At 44.4% G+C, this 26069-nt stretch overlaps 1 protein-coding gene across 2 annotated transcripts in view; it reads right to left on the reverse strand.

Annotated features, from left to right (window-relative positions):
* Positions 1–26069, reverse strand: part of rab3gap1 (RAB3 GTPase activating protein subunit 1) — a 101142-nt gene that overhangs the window by 26417 nt on the left and 48656 nt on the right. For both annotated transcript variants that reach the window (XM_070875421.1, XM_070875420.1), the window contains exons 14-18: positions 22906–23004; positions 18621–18793; positions 18159–18213; positions 17049–17462; positions 7149–7286 (exon numbers count right to left, since the gene is read on the reverse strand). In XM_070875421.1, the coding sequence (XP_070731522.1) occupies positions 7149–7286; positions 17049–17462; positions 18159–18213; positions 18621–18793; positions 22906–23004 (879 nt within the window). The remainder of the gene's footprint in view (positions 1–7148; positions 7287–17048; positions 17463–18158; positions 18214–18620; positions 18794–22905; positions 23005–26069) is intronic.

Raw genomic sequence — 26069 nt, forward strand, 5'->3', positions numbered from 1 at the left:
TGTCTATATGTGTCTCTCACTCTCTGTTTGTCAGTGTCTGTGTTTCTGACAGCGAGGGGAGGGGAGGGAGGGAAGCTGAGGGGGAGGGATGGGGGAGAGAAGGAGAAGGGGAAGGGGGGGGGAGGAGGAGGAGAAGGGGAAAAGGGGGAGAGGAGGAGAAGGGGAAAAGGGGGAGAGGAGGAGAAGGGGAAAAGGGGGAGAGGAGGAGAAGGGGAAAAGGGGGAGAGAAGGAGAAGGGGAAAAGGGGGAGAGAAGGAAAAGGGGGAGAGGAGGAGAAGGGGAAAAGGGGGAGAGGAGGAGAAGGGGAAAAGGGGGAGAAGGGGAAAAGGGGGAGAGGAGGAGAAGGGGGGGAGGAGGTGGGGAAGGGGGAAAAGGGGGGGAAGGAGGAGAAGGGGAAAAGGGGGGGAAGGAGGAGAAGGGGGAAAAGGGGGGGGAAGGAGAAGGGGAAAAGGGGGGGAAGGAGGAGAAGGGGAAAAGGGGGGGGAAGGAGGAGAAGGGGAAAGGGGGGGGGGAAGGAGGAGAAGGGGAAAAGGGGGGGAAGGAGGAGAAGGGGAAAAGGGGGGGGGGAAGGAGGAGAAGGGGAAATGGGGGGCAGGAGGAGGAGAAAGGGAAGGGGGGGAGGAGGAGAAGGGGAAGGGGGGAGGAGGAGAAGGGGAAGGGGGGGAGGAGGAGAAGGGGAAGGGGGGGAAGAGGAGAAGGGGAAGGGGGGGAGGAGGAGGAGAAGGGGGAAGGGGGGAGGAGAAGGGGAAAAGGGGGAGAGGAGAAGGGGAAAAGGGGGAGGGGAAAAAGGGGGAGAGGAGAAGGGGAAAAGGGGGAGAGGAGGAGAAGGGGAAAAGGGGGAGAGGAGGAGAAGGGGAAAAGGGGAGAGGAGGGGGAAGGGAAAAGGGGGGAGGAGGTGGGGAAGGGGAAAAGGGGGGGAAGGAGGAGAAGGGGAAAAGGGGGACGAAGGAGAAGGGGAAAAGGGGGGGGGAAGGAGAAGGGGAAATGGGGGGCAGGAGGAGGAGAAGGGGAAGGGGGGGGGAGAGGAGGGAGAAGGGGAAGGGGGTTGAGGAGGAGAAGGGGAAGGGGGGTGAGGAGGAGAAGGGGAAGGGGGGTGAGGAGGAGGAAGGGGAAGGGGGGTGAGGAGGAGAAGGGGAAGGGGGGAGGAGGAGAAGGGGAAGGGGGGGAGGAGGAGAAGGGGAAGGGGGGGAGGAGGAGAAGGGGAAGGGGGGGGAGGAGGAGAAGGGGAAGGGGGGGAGGAGGAGAAGGGGAAGGGGGGGGAGGAGGAGAAGGGGAAGGGGGGGGAGGAGGAGAAGGGGAAGGGGGGGAGGAGGAGAAGGAGGAGAAGGGGAAGGGGGGGAGGAGGAGGAGGAGGAGGAGAAGGGGAAGGGGGGGAGGAGGAGAAGGGGGGGGAAGTGGGGAAAGGAGAATGGGGAGAAAGGAGATGGGGGGGAAGGGAGATGGGGGGGGAGGGAGATGGGGGGGGGGAAGGGAGATGGGGGGGGGGGAAGGGAGATGGGGGGGGGGAAGGGAGATGGGGGGGGGAAGGGAGATGGGGGGGGGAAAGGAGATGGGGGGGGAGAAAGGAGATGGGGGGGGGGGGAGAAAGGAGATGGGGGGGGGAAGGAGATGGGGTGGGGGGGGGAGAAAGGAGATGGGGGGGGGGAAAGGAGATGGGGGGGGGAGAAAGGAGATGGGGGGAGGGGAGAAAGGAGATGGGGGGGGAAGGATGGGGGGGGAGAAAGGAGATGGGGGGGGGAGAAAGGAGAGATGGGGGTGGAGAAAGGAGATGGGGGGGGGGTGAGAAAGGAGATGGGGGGGGGAGAAAGGAGATGGGGGGGGAGAAAGGAGATGGGGGGGGGGGGAGAAAGGAGATGGGGGGGGGGGGAGAAAGGAGATGGGGGGGGAAAGGAGATGGGGGGGAAAGGAGATGGGGGGGGAAAGGAGATGGGGGGGAAAGGAGATGGGGGGGGGAAAGGAGATGGGGGGGGAAAGGAGATGGGGGGAGAAAGGAGATGGGGGGGAGAAAGGAGATGGGGGGGAGAAAGGAGATGGGGGGGAGAAAGGAGATGGGGGGGAGAAAGGAGATGGGGGGGGAGAAAGGAGATGGGGGGGGGAGAAAGGAGATGGGGGGGGAGAAAGGAGATGGGGGGGGAGAAAGGAGATGGGGGGGGAGAAAGGAGATGGGGGGGGGGTGGGAGAAGCGGGTGTCGGGTCAGTGTCGGGGTAGGGTCCGGTCTGGGGGCGGGGGGGAAGCAGGAGTCGAGTCGGGTCACTTTGGAACAGAATTTTTTTTTTCAAAAGGGGGCGTGTCTGGCCACTTACAACAGATTTCAAAGTTGAGAGAGTGAAAACCTGCTCCAAACTAACTTAGAATGGAGTAAGTGAAGATTTTTGTGCGCTCGAAAAAACCTTGTCTACACTTTAGAAAATCAGGCGGAGGTGACAAATCAGGCGTAGGGAATGGTGGGGGGGGAGGTGTTTAAAAGAGAAGTTTACAAACATTAAACACTTCAGTTTTACAAATAGAGCCATCATCAATAATAAATGATAAATGCATCAATAAATCAACCAATAAGTCAATCAAAAAAAATTAAGAAATAATTTTTTTTTTTTTTAAATCAATAAATAAAACATTTTCTACTTACCGACTGCAGCACCGGGAGCCCTCCAACAGCGTGCCCGTCCCCAGCACCAGATTTACAGGTAGGTGGCGTGGGGTCGGGTCGGGGGGGGGGGGGGGGGTGGTGGTGGGAGGGAGGTCGGTTCGGGTCGGAGGGAGGGAGGCGGCTGGGGGGGGGGGGCAGCGGCTATCGGGTCCGGTCCCGGGGCGGGGTGGAAGCGGGTGTCGGGTCCGGTCCGGGGACGGGGGGCTGGAAGCGGGAGTCGAGTCGGGTCGGGAGGAAGCAGGAGCTGGCCGTGGGAGGAGCCTTATTCATGCAGCCCCAGTGAGGCCATTGGGCCAGGGCTCGGGGCTGCGTGCTTCGGGCCCCTCCCACACAGTTTTGGGCGCCTGGAGCTACTGCACTTGCGTGCCCACTGTAGCACGCATGTGCAGAGCTCCCGGCACGGTTTTCGGCGCAGGGTCCTAGCTCCGCCCCCTACAGCTCCTGCTGCGCTGCGCCGCACCGAGGGCCAGAGGACCTACAGGGAGGTGGAGAATACGGAGGGTTTTTTTAGGCGCACTTTGTGGCGCGAAAAATGGGCGTCCAGGTCGGGACTGCGCCGTTCTAGGCGCGGCTCGAAACTTGGGCCCATCGTGTCATCCGCAAATTTGGAGATACTACATTTAATCCCCTCGTCTAAATCATTAATGTACAGTGTAAACAGCTGGGGCCCCAGCACAGAACCTTGCGGTACCCCACTTGTCACTGCCTGCCATTCTGAAAAGTATCCATTTACTCCTATTCTTTGCTTCCTGTCTGACAACCAGTTCTCAATCCATGTCAGCATACTATCCCCAATCCCATGTGCTTTAACTTTGCACATTAATCTTTTGTGTGGGACCTTGTCGAAAGCCTTCTGAAAGTCCAAATATACCACATCAACTGGTTCTCCCTTGTCCACTCTACTGGAAACATCCTCAAAAAAATTCTAGAAGATTTGTCAAGCATGATTTCCCTTTCACAAATCCATGTTGACTTGGATCTATCATGTCACCTATTTCCAAATGCGCTGCTATGACATCCATAATAATTGATTCCATCATCTTACCCACTACCGACGTCAGGCTTACCGGTCTATAATTCCCTGTTTTCTCTCTCCCTCCTTTTTTAAAAAGTGGGGTTACATTGGCTACCCTCCACTCGATAGGAACCGATCCAGAGTCAATGGAATGTTGGAAAATGACTGTCAATGCATCCGCTATTTCCAAGGCCACCTCCTTAAGTACTCTGGGATGCAGTCCATCAGGCCCTGGGGATTTATCGGCCTTCAATCCCATTAATTTCCCCAACACAATTTCCCGACTAATAAGGATTTCCCTCAGTTCCTCCTCCTTACTAGACCCTCTGATCCCTTTTATATCCGGAAGGTTGTTTGTGTCCTCCTTAGTGAATACCGAACCAAAGTACTTGTTCAATTGGTCTGCCATTTCTTTGTTCCCCGTTATGACTTCCCCTGATTCTGACTGCAGGGGACCTACGTTTGTCTTTACTAACCTTTTTCTCTTTACATATCTATAGAAACTTTTGCAATCCGTCTTAATGTTCCCTGCAAGCTTCTTCTCGTACTCCATTTTCCCTGCCCTAATCAAACCCTTTGTCCTCCTCTGCCGAGTTCTAAATTTCTCCCAGTCTCCGGGTTCGCTGCTATTTCTGGCCAATTTGTATGCCACTTCCTTGGCTTTAATACTATCCCTGATTTCCCTTGATAGCCACGGTTGATCCACCTTCCCTTTTTTATTTTTACGACAGACAGTAATGTACAATTGTTATAGTTCATCCATGCGGTCTCTAAATGTCTGCCTATGCCCATCCACAGTCAACCCCTGAAGTATCATTCGCCAATCAATCCTAGCTAATTCACGCCTCATACCTTCAAAGTTGCCCTTCTTTAAGTTCTGGACCATGGTCTCTGAATTAACAGTTTCATTCTCCATCCTAATGCAGAATTCCACCATATTATGGTCACTCTTCCCCAAGGGGCCTCGCACAACGAGATTGCTAATTAATCCCCTCTCATTACACAACACCCAGTCTAAGATGGCCTCCCCTCTAGTTGGTTCATCGACATATTGGTCTAGAAAACCATCCCTTATGCACTCCAGGAAATCCTCCTCCACCGTATTGCTTCCAGTTTGGTTAGCCCAATCTATGTGCATATTAAAGTCACCCATTATAATTGCTGCACCCTTATTGCATGCACCCCTAATTTCCTGTTGATGCCCTCCCCAACATTACTACTACTGTTTAGAGTCTGTACACAACTCCCACTAACGTTTTTTGCCCTTTGCTGTTCTGCAGTTCTACCCAGATAGATTCCACATCATCCAAGCTAATGTCCATTCTAACTATTGCATTAATCTCTTCTTTAACCAGCAATGCTACCCCACCTCCTTTTCCTTTTATTCTATCCTTCCTGAATGTTGAATACCCCTGGATGTTGAGTTCCCAGCCCTGATCATCCTGGAGCCACGTCTCCGTAATCCCAATCACATCATATTTGTTAACATCTATTTGCACAGTTAATTCATCCATCTTATTACGGATACTCCTTGCATTAAGACACAAAGCCTTCAGGCTTGTTTTTTTAACACCCTTTTTCCTTTTAGAATTTTGCTGTACAGTAGCCCTTTTTGTTTTTTGTCTTGGGTTTCTCTGCCCTCTACTTTTCCTCATCTCCTTTTTGTTTCCCTCTGTCTCCCTCCATTGATTCCCATCCCCCTGCCATATTAGTTTAACTCCTCCGCACTAGCAAACACTCCCCCTAGGACATTGGTTCCGGTCCTGCCCAGGTGCAGACCATCCACTTTGTACTCGTCCCACCTCCCCCAGAACCGGTTCCAATGCCCCAGGAATTTGAATCCCTCCCTGCTGCACCACTACTCAAGCCATGTATTCATCTGCGCTATCCTGCGATTCCTATTCTAACTAGCACGTGGCACTGGTAGCAATCCCGAGATTACTACTTTTGAGGTCCTACTTTTTAAATTTAGCTCCTAGCTTCTTAAATTCGTTTCGTAGGACCTCATCCCTTTTTTTTTTAAAACCTATGTCGTTGGTACCAATGTGCACCACGACAACTGGCTGTTCTCCCTCCTTTTTTTAGAATGTCCTGCACCCGTTCAGAGACACCCTTGACCCTTGCACCAGGGAGGCAACATACCATCCTGGAGTCTCGGTTGCGGCCGCAGAAACACCTATCTATTCCCCTTACAATTGAATCCCCTATCACTATCGCTCTTCCACTCTTTTTCCTCCCCTTCTGTTCAACAAAGCCAGCCACGGTGCCATGAACTTGGCTGCTGCTGCCCTCCCCTGATGAGTCATCTCCCTCAACAGTACTCAAAGCAGTGTATCTGTTTTGCAGGGGACCCCTGCACTACCTTCCTTGCACTGTTCTTTCTGCTGGTCTTCCATTCCCTATCTGGCTGTGGACCCTTCACCTGCGGTAAGACCAACTTGCTACACGTGCTACTCACGTCATTCTCAGCATCGTGGATGCTCCAGAGTGAATCCACCCTCAGCTCCAACTCCGCAACGTGGTCCGTCAGGAGCTGGAGGCGGATACACTTCCCACACACGTAGTCGTCAGGAACACTGCAGTCGTCCCTGAGTTCCCACATGGTACAGGAGGAGCATAACACGCGACCGAACTGTCCTGTCATGACTTAACCCTTAGATAGGCAACAACAATGCTAAAGTTTACTCACTGTTATAGAAGAGAAGAAAAACTACTCACCAATCACCAGCCAATCACTTACTCCCTTGCCTGTGACATCACCTTTCTGTTTCTTTCTACTTCTTTTTTGCTTTCTCCCTGTAGCTGCACAAGTACGCCTCTCGCTGCCGCTGGGCGTTTTATAGGCCTCCGACCCCGGACTCGCGCCTCTCGCTGCCGCTGGGCCTTTTATAGGCCTCAGACCCCGGACTCGCGCCTCACCAACTGCCGTCGCCTCTCGTTGCCGCTGGGCCTTTTATAGACCTCTGACTCCGGACTCGCGCCTCTCAGACTGCCGCCGCCTCTCGCTGCCGCTGGGCCTTTTATAGGCCTCTGACCTCGGACTCGCGCCTCACCAACTGGGCGCCTGGAGCTACTGCACATGCGCGCCCACTGTTGCGCGCATGTGCAGAGGTCCCGGCACTGTTTTCAGCGCAGGGACCTGGCTCCGCCCCCTACAGCTCGTGCTGTGCCGCGCCCGGATCCAGAGGACCAGCAGGGAGCCGGAGAATCTTCAAGTTTTTTTTAGGCGCACTTTGTGGCGCGAAAAACTGACGTCCAGGTCGGGGCTGCGATGTTCTAGGCGCGGCCCGAAACTTGGGCCCAAAATCATAGATGCACTATGTTTTTCTGAGACACTATACAATCCTGAATGTACCACAAAAAGAAGAAGAACAGTATCCAAAGCCTTTCCATTCCACCAAATGACAGAAATAAAATTTTTAATAGGATAGTATTCCCCTACAGTTGCAGACTAGGGAGATTGAAATTCTTAAAAGGTATTTTACCTTAAAGGACTCCATGTCTGACAGCAAACAGGCACTCTGCATTCTAGCACGTAGATGTGCTCCTTCAGCTGACGTCCCCAATTTAGCTAATACCTCCGACTGTTCTTCTAATAAATCTTCTGTCATTGGTGCTGGCTCCTGACAGGGAGAAAGGTTTCAGTAAATTAAAATGCTGATGTTAGATTTGGTCCCTGTGACATGTGGCAGTCGGAGGGAGGGGGAAGAGCCTGCCAAACAGCAAGAAAATACATCTTCATAGTTTGACCCAAAATTTTCAATGATTAACAATTTAGATATTATACAACACTGAACTGTGAAAAAATCTAATAAGTAATTTCATTGGCTTTACAATGGATCTTTTCCAAAAAATTGACCATTTGGTGGTGCGCATAGGTTACAATCCTAATCAACCGAGATCATGCGAACAGCCAGGTGATCTGCTCCAGACCTCTACCAAAGCTACTCTGAATGAAGCACTTGGTTGTGTACAAGGATGGCATATGTTCCCTTTCAGCTGCAGCGCTCTGCAGGTCCCGTGCAACCGGTGAGACGCCTTTTAAATAGAAAAACGGCGCACATGTGGCCGAGTGGTCCGCGCAGCCTGTTAAAGGGGCCGCACGGACCAAAAATAAATTAGAGAGAACAACAATTTTCCATCCAATGTTCCCTCCACCCCATAAGAATCTAAAACTTCCACTTGGTTACTTAGCACAGAAACACAGCTGAAATCGAAACTGAAAGGAGAATGTGGGGAATCACAGCCACAAAACTGAAGTCCTTCCACCCTGTGGATTGATGATTTACACTGTGCAGTTTGTGGCTACAGGTCTCGCTGAAAACTATAAACATTTATTTAATCATCTTGTCTCATTTATGTAAATTAAACTCTCACCAATAGCTTGCTCATGAGATTTTTTTTTAAATCTGCTTAACATGACCCTGGAGTAAAATTTATTCCATTATTATCCAAATATAATATTTCTGGTAAAATAAATTTCCAATTTTTAAAAAGAAAGATACTACCATAATGATCATCAAATACAAGGCAACATTCCAAGCATTGTATACCAGGAGTCTTTAAAATGGAATGGGAGAGGGAAGGTAGGGGGAATGGAAAATGTAAAAGTGCCATTGTATCAAAAGGCTATTTCAGACTTTTGAGGAATGTGGTTGGTTCCTTTTTCTAAATGGAATTTTTTTTGAGGTCGTGACATGCATGGTATGTGTTTATAAATGTGTGATTTTTCATTTGTTATTATTTAGTAAATGGGAAATTTAACCTAATATACATGCTTTGCACCTTACAGCTATTTTCCCACAACATATGGACATGTCATGCACAAGAAAGTTTGCATGTTTGCATCGTTTTTCTTCAAATCTATTTTTTTTTTATTTGGAGCCAAGGCCGTTTCTCAACCCCAAACTCCAAGCTTCCATTTTCAAAATGACAGGTACCGTACACCTTTTGCAGAAGCAATCTCCAATAACCTAAATTTACAAATCAGTAGCATTTTTCCTCTATCATCAAATTGAACATAGTACTATGAAAATCTGTTTGTCCATACTGTACTCTAGAAGACAAATGGAGATACAAAGAGAACATTCATGGGACTCCATCAGTGCCACTACAAATTGCTCCCTTCTTGCACTGTTATTTGAGTCTAAAGCTTGAATGACTATGTAATCAAGAACAGTAACACAATTTTGTGTATGAATGCCATCTGAGCACTAAATATTTTACTATGGCAAAGATCATCTTTATGCAAATTAATTTCAGATTTCTTCCCTTTCCATTTTCTAACGGTCTCCACAACACAGTCTGCAATTGAGAAGGTGATCAGCTTGCTCCCCAGCCTGCACTTGTGCTACTTAGGGTAGAGCAACAGCAAGCTAGGGCAATTCTTCAAATTTCTCTTCCCCTCTGATAAGGTGCCTAGCCTCCACTCATTGGCCCCAAGTTTCCACATGATTTGCTCCTGATTTTTAGGAGCAACTGGTGTAGAACGGAGTATCTTAGAAATCGGAATTCTCCACATTTAGTTTGCTCCAGTTCTAGTCAGTTAGAACAGTTTCACTTTGGAACAGAATTTTGTTTTCCAAAAGGGGGCGTGTCCGGCCACTTATGCCTGCTTTCAAAGTTTCGTGAGTGAAAACTTACTCCAAACTAACTTAGAATGGAGTAAATGAAGATTTTTGTACGTTCGAAAAAACCTAGTCTACACTTTAGAAAATCAGGCGTAGGTTACAAATCAAGCATAGGGAATGGTGGTGGGGGGGGTGTTTAAAGGGAAGTTTACAAACATTAAACACTTCAGTTTTACAAATAAAGAGCCATCATCAATAATAAATGATAAATATATCAATAAATCAACCAATAAAATCAAAGAAAAATTAATAAGAAATAATTTTTTTTTTAAAATCAATAAATAAAACATTTTCTACTTACCGACTGCAGCACCGGGAGCCCTCCAACAGCGTGCCCGTCCCCAGCACCAGATTTACAGGTAGGTGGCGTTGGATCGGGTCGGGGGGGGGGTGGTGGGAGGGAGGTCAGTTCGGTTTGGGTCGGGGGGAGGGAGGCCAGGTCAGATCCAGTCCGGAGGCGGCGGGGGGGGCGGGAGAGCGGCTGTCGGGTCCGGTCTGGGGGCAGCTGGGGGAAGCGGGTGTCGGGTCCGGTCCGGGGCGGGAAGCGGGAGTCGAGTCGGGTCGGGTCGGGAGGAAGCAGGAGCTGGCCGTGGGAGGAGCCTTATTCACGCAGCCCCAGTGAGGCCATTGGGCCAGGGCTAGGGGCTGCGTGCTTCGGGCCCCTCCCACAGAGTTTCGGGCGCCTGGAGTTACTGCACTTGCGTGCCCACTGTAGCGCGCATGTGCTGAGCTCCTGGCACTGTTTTCAGCGCAGGGTCCTAGCTCCGCCCCCTACAGCTCCTGCTGCGCTGCGCTGCGGGCCAGAGGACCTGCAGGGAGGTGGAGAATACGGAGGTTTTTTTTAGGCGCACTTTGTGGCGCGAAAAACGGGCGTCCAGGTCGGGACTGTGCCGTTCTAGGCGCGGCTCGAAACTTGGGCCCTTAATCTTCCCATAATAATGTGGCTTAGAGAACTCAATATTTGGGTTGAAGCTGCAGAAAAGATTATGGTTAAGTCATGGTGAGACAATACCACTTATGGTCCTATAGGAAGTTGATGGAGTGACCATGATTCACATTAAAGAAAGCTATTAAAAATGCAGTGCTCATTATTCATTTAAAAGAATAATCAAAGCAAATGAGGAAAATTGAGACAGGTGAAATAATTTAAATAGGAAAAACAATGCACTAAAATAAAGTCAAAATTATGTTACAGACTAGTAAAGAAAAATAACTTGCATTATTACATTTCTCAGGCACTTCACATACAATGAATTTAGGTGTAGTCAATATTGGTACATAGCTGGCATCCGTTTTGAATGGTAATGTCCCACAAACAAAAATGGATCTCTTTTAATTTCCCCCCCACCTTAATGTTGCATTAAGGAAGAATTTATGTTCAGGACACACGATAACTAACTGCATGTCCTCCTTTGAATAATTCCCCTGGATCTTTAACATCCATCTGAATGGTCAGACATGGTAACAGTTTTAAAATTTCATCCAAAGGATGGCCATTCTCAACAATGCAGCACTTGCTTAGTACTACGAGATGTGGCATCTTAGATTATCAAATCCTGGAAAGAAAAAATGAACTTGCATTTGCATAGCACCTCATCAGTACATCCCAACAGTCTTCCTATTCAATTGATTACTGTTTAAGTAACTGCAAATGAGATTGATAAACAGTTAATTTTTTTGGTGGTTTAGAAAGAATGTTTGCCAGGACACGAGGAGAACTTCCTAGTCTTCAAATAGTGACATGGAATCTTTTATGCCCACCTGTACCACAGGAACGGGCAAATAGGACCTCAGTAGGATATCACCACAAAAGTACTCCCTCAGTACTGCACTGAAGTGTCAAACTGGATTGTGTGAGAAAGCCCTAGAAAGAGCTTAAATGCACAAACTACTGATTTAGGAAAGAGTGCTGAGCTGAGAAAAGCTGACTAGTTTCTATCCATACTGTGCTCTTGGACCAATAACCCAGAAAAATGTTTGCTCAGGTGAGATTTGCAGAGTCTTGAAATCACCAACATCAGAAAGGCAGAAAAATATTTTGAGGATGGGAAGGGAAACAATTTTGTGGATGGGAAGGGAAACAATTTTGTTTTTCTGAAGTAGCTTTTGCACAATGATCAAACAACAAACTTCAAAAAGTAAGATTTCTATCTATTTAGAAACTTATGTCAGATAAAGAAGACTTTATTCTCCAGCACTCTCCTCAAGGCAGCAATTGGTGCTGGGATTTGCTCAACGTACAACAACCACTCGGTGTTCGCTCATCCAACTTGCCATTCCTCGTCAGTGAGCCTATCAATAGCTCATTTAACTTGGTGGAGGGTGAGGAGGCTAAACAAGACAAGCTCAATCCTACCCTTAACCAGCATCCACTTCTGACAGGGATTGCTGCATTGCAACCAGAAACCCCCAACGATCTTTTCCAATCCATAGCTTGGAGATGCCGAGGTCAAATTGTGATAATCCCACTATTTTTGTATTGCTCATCTTCTCTTAACTTTCCTGTTGGTTTTAGAAGTTCACTTCTTTCATTATTGCCAGTAATTCTTGGCACTACATTTTTTCAGGTGATTTATTATGTCACAGGAAGAATGCTTGACTGTAGACAAGATAATGGGGGCCTTTTTAAGCCATTAGTAATAATAATAATATTTATATAGCGTCTTTAATGTAGTAAAATGTCCCAAGGCGCTTCAGAACAGTCTTACATCATGTTAGATATTGACAAGAAAGGGAAAGAGAGAAAAAGTGGAAGGAAGTGTAAAAGACTCGGGTCTAAAGCGGCAGCCAAAATGCGCTCGCAAATAGACACAGGCGGAAAAACTAAAAAAAGAAATTCAAATTACATTGTAAGTAATACAATAAGGAGTATACAAGAGTAAAATCAGTATAATTAATTATAATGAAACAAAATTAAATATATACATTAAGTTAAAATTAGAAAATCAGCAACTGAAGCAAATTAAATGTTTTTAGCTTTTTTAAAAATTCATTCATAGTTCTTGATCCAACTAGATCTAATTTACTAAATAGCAATATGAAAAATGGGCCTGCTAATATATATATACACAATATAATATACACAAAGAATAAATCTCACATCTGAACAACAAGTTGAAATCTAAATACGACATTGTGTTTAGCAATCAGGTACTGGAGGTATAAAGCACAATTGAGAAATTTGCAGTTCTCACAAAACTTGGAAACGTAGTAGACAGTGAGGACAGTAATAGACTTCAACAGGACAAAGACATGCTGGTGGAATGGGTGGACACATGGCAGATGAAATTCAATACAAATGTGAGAGGTGATACATTTTGGTAGGAAGAATGAGGAGACACAATACAAGCAAAATGGTATCATTTTAAAGGGGGTGCAAGAACAGAAACCATAAATCTTTGAAGGTGGCATGACAGGCTAACGAAGCAGTTAATAAAGCAAATGGGATACTGGACTTTATAAATAGAGGCATAGGGCTGGAAATTCAGTTCTCAGCAATAATTGTATTTTTTTGCTAAAATTACTGCTATCATTTCGACATTGTTATCAGACCTGAAGTTCAAACTTGGATTTGCACAACGACAAAATCGGCATTGCACAAGGATTCGCGGCGCGAACAGTGATCCTCGCCAACTTTATCCGAGGCCGATACCGCTGTGAGTTGGGCCGTGGGAGGGCGGAAAAACACCTAAAAATAAATTGGAACAAAAAAAAACTTGCAGATCTTTATACTTACCGCTGCTGCCAGGCCTGCTACAACAGGTTTTCCTCGGTCGATATTTTTTGCGCAAACTACGGGTGTGCACAGAGCCAAATTTTTGGCGAAAACGACATTGAGTCTTACACGGCGGCAGTCCTCTCTCCAACGTCATCGAGTTTTCCGCCGACCGGGTTTTCGCCAAAAAAGTTGAAATAGCACCAGAAACATTCGCAAAATCGCCGAATTTCCAGCCCATAGAGTACAAAAGCCAGGAAGTTATACTAATGCTACATAAAATATTAGTTTGGCCCCAGCTGGAATAGTGTGTCCAATTTTGGGCACCCCACTTAAGGAAGGGCATGAAAACTTTGCAGAGTGTACAGAAGAGATTTACTAGAATGGTTCCATGAATGAGGGATTACAGTTACGTAAGAACATAAGAAATAGGAGCAGGAGTAGGCCATTTGGCCCCTCGAGCCTGCCATTCAATAAGATCATGGCTGATCTGATCATGGACTCAGCTCCACTTCCCTGCCTGCTCCACATAACCCTTTACTCTCTTATCGCTCAAAAATCTGTCCATCTCCGCCTTAAATATATTCAATGACCCAGCCTCTACAGCTCTCTGGGGCAGAAAATTCTGTAAATTTACAACCCTCTAAGAGAAGAAATTTCCCCTCATCTCAGTTTTAAATGGGTGGCCCCTTATTCTGAGACTATGCCCCCTAATTTTAGTTTCCCCTATGAGTGGAAATATCCTCTCTTGTCGAGCCCCCTCATTATCTTATGATCACCTCTCATTCTTCTGAACTCCAATGTGTGTAGACCCAACCTACCCTCATAAGTCAACCCCCTCACCTCTGAAATCAACCTAGTGAACCTTCTCTGAACAGCCTCCAATGCAAGTATATCCTTCCTTAAATACGGAGACCAAAACTATACGCAGTACTCCAGGGTATGGCCTCACCAATACCCTATACAGTTGTAGCAGGGCTTCTCTGCTTTTATACTCTATCCCCTTGCAAAAAAGGCAAACATTACATTTGCCTTACTGAGTACTTGCTGTACCTGCATACTCCATCTGCCAAATTTTTGTCCACTCACTTAGCCTGTCTATATCCCTTTGCAGATTTTTTGTGTCCTCCTCACAATTTGCTTTCCCACCCATGTTTGTATCACCAGCAAACTTGACTAAATTACACTCGGTCCCTTCATCCAAGTCATTAATATAGATTGTAAATAATTGAGAACGCAGCACCGATCCCTACGGCACCCCACTAGTCAATGTTTGCCAACTAGAAAATGACCCATTTATCCCGACTCTGTGTTTTCTATTAGTTAGCCAATCCTCTATCCATGCTAATATATTACCCCCAACCCTCTGAGTTTTTATCTTATGCAATAACCTTTTATGTGGCACTTTATCAAATGCCTTCTGAAAATCCAAATACACCACATCCACTGGTTCCCCCTTATCCACCCTGCTCGTTACATCCTCAAAGAACTCCAGCAAATTTGTCAAACATGATTTCCCTTTCATAAAACCATACTGACTCTGCTTCCTTAATAATGGACTCCAACATTTTCCCAACGACAGATGTTAGGCTAACTGGTCTATAGTTTCCTGCTTTTTGTCTGCCTCCTTTTTTTAAATAGGGGCATTACATTTGCAGTAGCTAGACTGAGAAGCTGGGGTTGTTCTTCTTACAGCAACAAGGGCTAAGAGGAGATTTGATAGAGGTGTTCAAAATCATGAAGGGTTTAGAAAGGGAAACGGGTTTCCAATGGCTGAGGAGTCGATAACAGAAGCCTCAGATTTAAGGTGGTTGGCAAAAAACCAGAGGCAGCATGAGGAAAAACATTTTTACGCAATGAGTGGTCAGAATTTAGAATGCACTGCCTAATAGGGTGGTGGATACATAGAAACATAGAAAATAGGTGCAGGAGTAGGCCATTCGGCCCTTCAAGCCTGCACCACCATTCAATAAGATCATGGCTGATCATCACCTCAGTACCCCTTTCCTGTTTTCTCTCCATACCCCTTGATCCCTTTAGCCGTAAGGGCCATATCTAACTCCCTCAATTCAATAGCAGCCTTCAAAATAGAATTGGATACATACTTGGGAGAAAAAAATGCAGGGATATGGGGAATGGGACTAACTGAATTGCATCTTCGAAAGTGCCAGCGAGACTTGATGGGCCGAGTGGCCTCCTTCTGTGCTGTACTATTCTATGACTCTATGACACACTAACATAGATCGTGTGGAAAAGACTCCTGTTGACAAAATCCAGAGTACAGATATTTTCATTTTTGAGAATTCTAGCATACCATTGGCCCTGAAATTCCAGTCGGAGGCTTCTTTTGGACGAACGCCACCGACCAGAGAATTTTTCCGAAAGTACCTGGTGGTCCCGGAGGAGCATGGAATTCCATTGGGGAGGCCTTCTCTTCCCGAGCTGCGAAGCACGCGCCCATCCTCCAGGTTCGCACGCAGAAGATGGAGTCACGTGTGACTGCTCAACCAATCAGGTATAGTATTCACAAATTAATAGCAATGGGAACTCCGTATCTACGAGTTCTCATTGGGCTTTTTTTTCTCAATTAATAGCAGACACAATAACACCAAACAAAAAGTAAAAAAAACACACCTCACATTATTAAAATTAATTGAAATTAAAGTTAATATCTTAGAAAAAAAATTTGAGTTTTTAAAAAGTTTTAAAAATTATGGTTTAAAATAAATTTAATGCAGTGGGCAGGGTTTTAAAAAAATATGTTTTAAAAAATGTATTTTGTATGTTTTAAGTGTGTTTTAAAACTCTACGTATGTAAAAGTAGGCTATGCGCCTGCTTTTATCAGGTGCAAGAGTTTTGAGGACATTTGCAAGATATGGGTAAATACCGCAATCTTGCCTGTGCAAATGTCCTTGCACCAGAGATGCTTTGGATCTGTCAAGCTGAAGCTTGATAAATCGGAAAAGCCGGTTTTCAGCACATGCGCATTTGCATTGTGTGCTGACAACCGGCTTTTGCGATGCCTTCCCGGGTCCGTACGCACTCCGTACCGCCCCAGGAAGGCCGGGATTTCTGGGCCATTAAATTTCATGTATAAATCCTCGCAATTAGGTGGGAAGACAGTTTTGAGTGAATACAAAAGGAGGAAAAATGCTTTAATTTTGGCCTACATTGTTGTGTTTTCTAAAGGCATCATTGGAATGCCTTCCCAAAGTATTTCCCAGCAGCATGTTTGCCTTAAACACAAATTCACAATTACATTTTTTTTTAAATAAAATGCATGCTGGGATAGGCTAGCTGTTTGGAGACTGGATTAAAAATGCCAATCATGGCAATGTAAAGAGCTACTTCCTCCTAGTCTTACAAAAAGAAATTTCAGGGAAATAGATTTGCTTTGTCGTCATGATCTCACTCTCACCACAAGAAAGATTTTAAGTTAAGATCTATTTTAACAGATTTTTCAGGCAGGTCAAGTCATCTATAAGCTGTGGATATGATTATGATGCACAACTATTTTAATGCAAAGATAAATCCTGCATGTCTACTTTCCAAAGTATTCTAAGCCTGCAAATTCCGCAAGGGTTCTCTTGATCGCCCCCTGTAGCATTTCAGCTGTTTACACCAATTCTTCAGGAGCTCTGCAACCAGCGTGTAAACACACACACAAACATAGACATGCAAATACACACACACACAAATATATGCACACACGTATAAATACATGGCACACATTATAGCTGCGTTTATATTTAGCAGTCAGGAATGGAAATCCTACACAATTTTATCCCTTCTTAACCAAGGATATTGATGCTAACTGCAGTGGCTGAGATCAACAACTTTAGCAGAGACCAGGAATCCAATACAACTCTTTCTGCTTAGCAAATTTACCCACTTTTCCACCAAAGGTGTAATCAAATAGTTTTAATTTATTCATGTGAAAGATGACTTTGCAAAGTACCTTGAAAGTATCATTGTCAGACTCTTCATTTTAAATGAAGAAGTCAGAAATTAATGCCCCGTTACGTACATCATTTCTTACCTGTGTAACTGGAATATAAAGTGGATCTCCTGTGTGAAGCAGAGTCAGTTTGCCATGCTGATGCAGACGACCTTCTGGTCTCCACTTTTGGATCTCTTTCTTTGCTCCTTCATCTTTTTTCTCTCCTTTTGTTCTTTCTTTCACGTCACTTTCCTGTACACCTTCCTTCAACTCTTCTGTGTCACTCAGGCATTCAAAAAACTCATCCTCACTATCACTCCATGAGTCCCACGATTTCTGCTGCGATGATTCTCCTTTGTTTTCCTTATCCAACTCTTTATTAGAGCATTCTGATGTCCCTTTACCAGTACTATTTGACAGCTTCCTCTCGACTGAACCACCCAATGCATTTTCAGATGTTTGTTTCCTTCCATCGTCTCTTGCTTTTTTCCGCTCAATGCAGCAATTCAGCATCTTAAAATTAAAAATAAAGTTTTCACAGGAAGTTAAAATTAGATTCCACTGTCCATTTCATTCCTACCGCTCCCCTTATTTTCAAGAGCTCAAATGCAGCCTTCTCTTACAGCACCATCTGTATCTACTGCATCTACCAAAGCACAACTCAGTGCCCCCTACTGCTCCATGATTCCATGGTCACAAAAGTCACTGCAGATGATAGCATCTGCCACACAATTTCTCTCTGGCAGTCTTTTCTCTCATTTTCCTTCTCCAAACAGTTTTTTTCATTGCAATTGAATTGATTACAATGACTAATGTCTAGTGTTCTGATTCCAAGTGTTGTCAGTTGAGTAGGGGAGGGAGAAGAGAGGAGGAGGAGGAAATGTGGGAGTACTGCACCCATGACAGCTCATCTCTCTCTTACTGTTCAAGATTCAAAAGTGAATAAAACATTTATTCAAATGAATATTACAGACAACACTGCTTAATGAAAGCTGACTGCTATGCAGAAAGCAGCAACATGTTAATATTTAAAATTTTTTCATTGTACGATAAGCTCAAAGGTGCTTACTTAAAGATGAAAAGACTTTAACAAGACTATCCTTTTATTTGCATTGAAATATTCAGTCAATTCAAGTGAAAAAAATAGTGAAGTAGGACACTTAAAATAACTAATGCCAAGAAAGTTAATGGTGGAATTTTCAATCCAACCTGCAGTTTTTGATGTAACAAGCAGCATTTTAAATCTGGAGGTCCAGCAGCTAACCTGCAAAACAGAATTAATGAGCGCTAATTATTTGTTTGTTGCTTTACAATGGCAACGCATAGCAATACATATATTCAAAACTTGCACTGACTAAATTTATCATTTTAATCAATTGAAACAAAATCTTCATAGACTCCACGACAACACATCCTAAATTTCAGGATCATGATATCTGAACAACCTGGATCAGTCTCCCTTCAGTCATTAGGGGGTGCTGAATGTGGAACCCAATTAATTTTCCTTCCTGCAGTTTGCTCGGTCAGTTGTTGTGCTGGGTGCTGCACCAAATGATCCAACATAGTTTGCAATCTGGGAGCAGTACAACTACAAATATCAGCAATGCTAAAATTCAAACTCAGGCTTCCTAGAGCATGGCAGAAGCCTTAAAGTTAAAAAAAAAAACTTACCCTGGTACAAGATAATTATTTTCCAATCTGTACCGCATTTCCAACACAAATTCCTGCCATAAATGGGCCACACCCCTCATTCCGCCATGATAAAAGTTAACCATACAGAGACACAAAGCCAGCTTGTATGTCAGACTGTCTGAGGGAGCAGATTTAAATTGACTGTAAAGGTTCTGATGAAAAGAAACCATAAAACATAATAGAAATGATTAGCATATACACAAGAAGTTTACAAATGTTATATACCTGTGCTAAATTTTACTTTAATTAAAAAAAAAGTCAAATTGATCAAACTTGAGAATATGTGATAGTAATACCATCAAGTCCGAGGAAATGAATAACTAGCTCACTTGAGTTAGCTTAAATGATTAAAACTTTTAACAAGTAAACATATTATAAACAAAAGATTATGGATTAAATTACAAATTGGTACTGAAGCCAGTTTCATGACATTTGAGGGGGAATTTGGTAAATACTTAAGAGTAAAAAATATTAAATGGCATGGGGAAAGAGCAGGGGAACTGGCTTAAAGTAGATTGTTGCAACATAGTTAGCTGGCTTAAATTAGATAGCACTGACACAGGCACACTGGACCAAGTGGTCAGCTTGTACTGACATTTTGAAAGTTCTATGATATGCCTTCAAAGAAATTTACATGCGAGTCATCAAAACTATTGAAATTAAAATTGTGGCACTTATTTAAGTCCAAACTTTGAAAGAGCTAGACAACAAAATATGCTGCTAAGCCTGAATATGTTGTATATGTACTTAAGCATCAGGAATGTTGAACTAGCATGTAATTCCCAGCTGCTGAAGTTTTACAATGCTGTGTAGATTAGTGCTGATGGAGATCTGCAATCATTGAAGGTTGGCATGCAGGTACAGCAGGCAGTGAAGGTGGCAAATGGTATGTTGGCCTTCATAGCAAGGGGATTTGAGTATAAGAGCAGGGAAGTCTTATTGCAGTTGCACAGGGCCTTGGTGAGGCCCCACCTGGAATATTGTGTTCAGTTTTGGTCTAATCTGAGGAAGGACGTTCTTGCTATTGAGGGAGTGCAGCGAAGGTTCACCAGACTGGTTCCTGGGACGGCAGGACAGACATATGAGGAGAGACTGGATCGACTGAGACTGTATTCACTGGAGTTTAGAAGGATGAGAGGGGATCTCATAGAAACATATAAAATTCTGACGGGACTGGACAGGTTAGATGCAGGAAGAATGTTTCCGATGTTGAGGAAGTCCAGAACCAGGGGACATAGTCTTTGGATAAGGGGTAAGCCATTTAGGACTGAGATGAGGAGGAACTTCTTCACTCAGAGAGTTGTTAACCTATGGAATTCCCTACCACAGAGAGTTGTTGATGCCAGTTCATTGGATATATTCAAGCAAGATGGAGTTAGATATGGCCCTTGCGGCTGAAGAGATCAAGGAGTATGGAGAGAAAGCAGGAACGGGGTACTGAAGGAATGATCAGCCATGATCTTATTGAATGGTGGTGCAGGCTCGAAGGGCCAGATGGCCTACTCCTGCACCTATTTTCTATGTTTCAATAAGGAGAGTAAATATTTCCTCATGTTAAATACAGAGTGTAACGTTGCAAAAAAGTAAGAGGGCACACTGAAAGGAAGACATTAACAAAATTATATTTTCGGCATTCACTTGTAATTCTGGCCAATGCTAGTCCTACTATGCAATAAACTCATCCATTATTGAAATCCCGATTAGAGAAAGATAAAAAGTACAGAGCATTCCCACATTTGTAAAATTGTGCGTTACGGCTCCTAATAAATCCTAATTTAGTTATATTTCTCTCATCCACAAATACAATCCTGATCCTCAAAGGGTTATCTAAAGATATTGGATGGAATAGAAATATAGAAACATAGAAAATAGGTGCAGGAGCAGGCCATTCGGCCCTTCGAGCCTGCACCACCATTCAATATGATCATGGCTGATCATGCAACTTCAGTGCCCCACCCCTGCCTTCTCTCCATACCCCCTGATCCCTTTAGCCGTAAGAGCCACATCTAACACCTTTTTGAATATATCCAACGAACTGGACTCAACAACTTTCTGTGGTAGAGAATTCCATAGGTTCACAATTCTCTGGGTGAAAATGTTTCTCCTCATCTCGGTCCTAGATGGCTTACTTCTTATCCTTAGACTGTGATGCCTGGTTCTGGACTTCCCCAACATCGGGAACATTCTTCCTGCATCTAACCTGTCCAATCCCATCAGAATTTTATATGCTTCTATGAAATCCCCTCTCATTCTTCTAAATTCCAGTGAATATAAGCCTAGTCAACCAGTCTTTCTTCATATCAATCCTGCCATCCTGAGAATCAGTCTGGTGAACCTTCGCTGCACTCCCTCAATAGCAAGAATGTCCTTCCTCCGATTAGGAGACCAAAACTGCACACAATACTCAAGATGTGGTCTCACCAAGGCCCTGTACAACTGCAGCAAGAACCACCCTGCTCCTATACACAAATCCCCTCGCTATGAAGGCCAACATGCCATTTGCTTTCTTTACTGCCTGCTGTACCTGCATGCCTACCTTCAGTGATTGATGTACCATGACACCACCCCTTTTACTAATTGGTCTCCATTCAGATAATAATCTGCCTTCTTGTTTTTGCCACCAAAGTGGATAACTTCACATTTATCTACATTATACTGCATCTGCCATGCATTTGCCCACTCACCTAACCTGCAGCCTCTTTAGCATCCTCCTCACAGCTCACACTGCCATCCAGCTTAGTGTCATCTGCAAACTTGGAGGTTTAACATTCAATTCCTTTGTCTAAATCATTAAGGTATATTGTAAATAGCTGGGGTCCCAGCACTGAACCTTGTGGTACCCCATTAGTCACTGCCTGCCATTCTGAAAAGGACCTGTTTATTCCCACTCTTTGCTTCCTGTCCGCCAACCTGTTCTCTACCCATGTCAATACATTACCCCCAATCCCATATGCCCTAATTTTGCACACTAATCTCGTGTGTGGGACCTTGTCAAAAGCCTTTTGAATGACAGGTTTCATTCAAGTGCTTCATTAAAGATGGTTGAATTTCTGCATTTGGTTTCCCAGAAATAACTCTGGACACAAAATCCTCCCTTTTCCCCCTTTACACATAACACACACACTTATTTCTCTATTATCTGGCTATTAAATAGAATCTAATCATCTGAACTGTATTTCTTTTGCAGTGTGGAAGTAAATATTAGAGCTGGATTTTCAAGAGGTTTTGCCGCGTTTTGACCCTCTGCTGCAAAAACCCGGTTGCAAAGACCGGGCACGATCCTCGGCTCCTTGTTTGCGGCAGCAATGGGAAATACTGCCGGGGGGAGCTGAGCCGGACACGTAACAACGTGGATTGCGTTACCGCCCGAGTTTTGGCACTCACCCCACCCATACGCTGCGCCCAGAACAGCGACAGGTAAAACCTGTCGGTGCAGCCCTACCAGCAGTAGTAAGTTAGAAAACCTGAAAAAAAGGTAAGTTAAAGTTTTTATTTTTTTGCAGCGATTTATTAGGTAAGGATCTTGGTAATCTTTTTTCCCCCCCTCCCAAGGCTCCCCAGCAGCGCTTCCAACCACGCACTAAAGTTGGCCAGGATCGCGTTTTGCGTCATGAATAATTGTGTAATGCCTCCCTTTGCGAGACCCCAAAGGCCGAAAGTTCGGTCTAAAATTGATAACGCAACGAAAACGGTAATTTTCACGTATCACTTACGTTTTAGCCCAAAACCCCCAAAATCTGAACATCCAGCCCTAAATGCTAGAAAGAAAGAACTTGCATTCATACAGGGCCTTTCAGAACCTTCGATGACCCACAGTGCATTCCAGCCAATTAAGCACTTTTGAAATGTAGCCACTGTTATAATAAAGCAGTTGTGGCAGCCGACTTGCGCACAGCAAGGTCCCACAAACAGCAGTGAAATAAATGACCAGATCTGTTTTAGGTGCTGGTTGAGTGGGTGAATCCGGGAAAATCCAGCCCCACGCTACAGTTTGGAACAATAATTGAATAGTGTTGAACAACTTGTGCATACGATATGAAATTCTGCAGCAAATTTAGCATCTTCAACTGCAGCCATTCTACCCTCTTGACGTGCTTATAACTGTAGAACCCAGTGGGGAGGAACAAGTATGACTAAAAATATATACAAATCGTTTCTAAAACATTATACTTTGTTGTACATACAGAAACAAATCAACCTTAAACAATTAAAACAGTTACAAAGGCCTTCTAGGGCTGAATTGGTAGAAGATTGTGGAACTTACATAGCCCTCTTCTTCAGCTGTAGCGATACTACTTCCTCTTGAAGTACTACGTTTAGCAGTAGATGCATCACCAGCCTTTTCAGCATCTGGGAACAGAAACTAAACATACAAAATGACAAGTCAGATTACATTTAATTCTTCTTCATTGTGCAGTGGTGTGTGCTTGCTTTGGTCATTTAACTCCTGAACCCATATTTATGTTACCAATGTAATTTCCATCACAGATAACAAAGTTTCTAGTTATCACTTTACTAAAGAAACCAATTAATTCATAACAAAATGAAATCATCTGCATCACTTATCCAGAAATATTTCAAAAGATTCATATTTACTTCTATCATTTTTTTTTTAAATGAGGTTCTTTTTTTGTTTTGGTTCCATGCCCATTCCTTTAAATCCAGTCACAATACATGAGCAGTTTAAAAGCCAACTGCGGTTAGATCCCTCTACCAAGTTTATTTCAACACAATGTTGCAAGATTCGGTTATAGGTTGGAGAGAAGAATAATACAACATTAAACAATGTTACATGATTGCTTTAGTTTGCACATGATTGACAATTTCTTTGTAAATTTTAATGGTTAGATATTCAATATCGAGTTAACTCCCGATTTAACTCATCGCCAGGATATGAAAAATAGGAGTTCTATTTAAATAGGAAAGTCAACTTGGAATCAGCCAGTTTGGAACTTCTAAGAAGAGAAAAAGTTTGAATTTACCAAGAAGTTTAAATTATTAAATGCTCTTATCATCATCATAGGCAGTCCCTCTGAGTAGAGGATGACTTGCTTCCACACTAAAAATGTGTTCTCAGGTGACTGAAGAGTCCAATGCGGGGCCTAATCTCTGTCACAGGTGGGGCAGATGGTGGTTGAAGGAACGGATGGTTGAGGGGCCTGGGTTGCCGCACGCTTCTTCCGCTGTCGACGCTTGGCTTCAGCTTGCCCTCGGCGAAGAGATCAGCGCCTTCCCAGATGCTTTTCTTCCACTTTGGGCGGTCTCGGGCCAGGGATTCCCAGGTGTCGGTGGGGATCGTACATTTTTTCAAGGAGGCTTTGAGGGTGTCCTTGAAGAGTTTCCTCTGCCCACCTGGATCTCCGAGTAGAGCGCTTGTTTTGGCAGTCTCATGTCAGGCATGCAGACGATGTGGCCCTTCCAGCAGAGTTGATCGAGTGTGGTCAGTCCTTTAATGTTGGCCTGAGCGAGAACACTGACGTTGGTGCGCCTATCCTGCCAGTGGATTTGCAGGATCTTGTGGAGGCAGCTTTGGTGATACTTCTCCAGTGCTTTGAGGTGCCGGCTGTACATAGTCCAGTCTCTGAAGTATACAGGAGGGCGGGTATCAATACTGCTCTGTAGACCGTGAGCTTGGTGCTGAGTTTGAGGTCCTGGTCTTCAAACACTTTCTTCCTCCTCAGGTGACCGAAGGCTGCGCTGGCACACTGAAGGCGGTGTTGGACCTCGTCGTTGATGTCTGCCCTTGTTGGTATGGAAAATCATCATCATAAATGTTCTCAGTGATAAAGTCAAAGAAGAAAAATAATCACTGTATTTGAAAGTCATGTGTGAAGGATTAGCTTAGTTTTTAAAGAGTTGTGATCTTTTTATTGATTTGTCTATTGGAGGAGATAGATATTCTCTACTGTAAATATATAGCTATGACCATCAATTATTTCCTTGTCTGTCTTTTATAAATGAATGTGCTTAATGAATTTAATCAAAATTAAATCTGAAGATGGTGCTTTATTCTCTCATCAAAGACAAGACAATTTCTACAAAGGGATAGGATAAATTCAAAAGCGATTTTTTTCAGTTTGGCACGCCAGCGGTCCACTCCCCAGCAGTATTTCAAAACCGCCGGCGCAAGATTTCAGGGAATTTCCCACCGCATCGTTTTCTGCCAAAAACAACTAAATACTGCCGAAAAACATGGCGCAAGGTTGGGGAATTTACAGCCCTTAATTTCAATTAATTTTAAATATATGAGGTGTTTTTTGTAAATTTATTATGCTGTGTTTCTTGTTTTAGGGGGGTTTTCTCATTGCTAGTAATGGGAGCTGGTACAATCGGAACTCACCATTATTATCAATGAGAATACAAGATAGTGATTGGTGGTCCAGGCCCACGTGATTCCAACATATACGTCTGTGCGTGGAAGATATCTTCCCGTACGCCGCGCAACAAATCAAGGCCTCTGACGTTCCTCCGTGACCAGCGGATATTTTTGTAGATTTTTTTTGGGTCAGAGGCATTCGGCCCATTGTAATTGGGGCTTGCCCATACGAGTGATCTAAAATATGAGTCAAAATAATCTAGAGTAATGGTTCAAAAAAGACCCAACACAGTGCTTAAAAGTGACTATGTGGTCAATTTCACCACTTATCAAAATTTAGCAAGAAGCAAATTTACTTGCGGGTTTTAGATAATAAAATCCTCAAGAACAATGCTGAAGTAGTTTGTATAAGATTATGGACTTTAAATCACCACCATATTATTTTATCATACATATGGAACCATTAGGGCCATTTTATACCATTTGTCTTCCTCTGTACCAGTGACAGCAGAGGTCATGATGCACAATGACAGCACAAATGTTCTATGGACTTGATGTGTGATAATACCCTCATTGAAGAAATTGTGACCTACATCATCACTCGAGTTTATTAAACAATAATGCAAAGTTAATTACCTGAAAATAACAGTTATATATATCTAATAACTTTTAAAATAATTTAGAATCACACAATCATAGAAATTTACAGTACAGGAGGCCATTCGACCCACCATGTCTGTGCCGGCAGGAAAAAAGCTATCCAGCCTAATCCCACTTTCCAGCTCTTGGCCCGTAGCCTTGTAAATTACGGCTCCTTTAAGTGCACATTCAAGTACTTTTTAAATGTGATGAGGGTTTCTGTCTCTACCACCCTTTCAGGCAGTGAGTTCCAGACTCCCACTACCCTCTGGGTGAAGACATTTTTCCTCCTCTCCCCTCCAATCCTTCTACCAACTACTTTAAATCTATGCCAGCTGGTTATTGACCCCTCTGCTAAGGGAAATAGGTCATAAGAACATAAGAAATAGGAGCAGGAGTAGGCCATTTGGCCTCTCGAGCCTGCTCCGCCATTTAATAAGATCATGGTTGATCTGATCATGGACTTAGCTCCA

This window comes from Pristiophorus japonicus, chromosome 3, assembly GCF_044704955.1.
Source record: "Pristiophorus japonicus isolate sPriJap1 chromosome 3, sPriJap1.hap1, whole genome shotgun sequence".
In the NCBI taxonomy this organism is placed as follows: Eukaryota; Metazoa; Chordata; class Chondrichthyes; family Pristiophoridae; genus Pristiophorus; species Pristiophorus japonicus.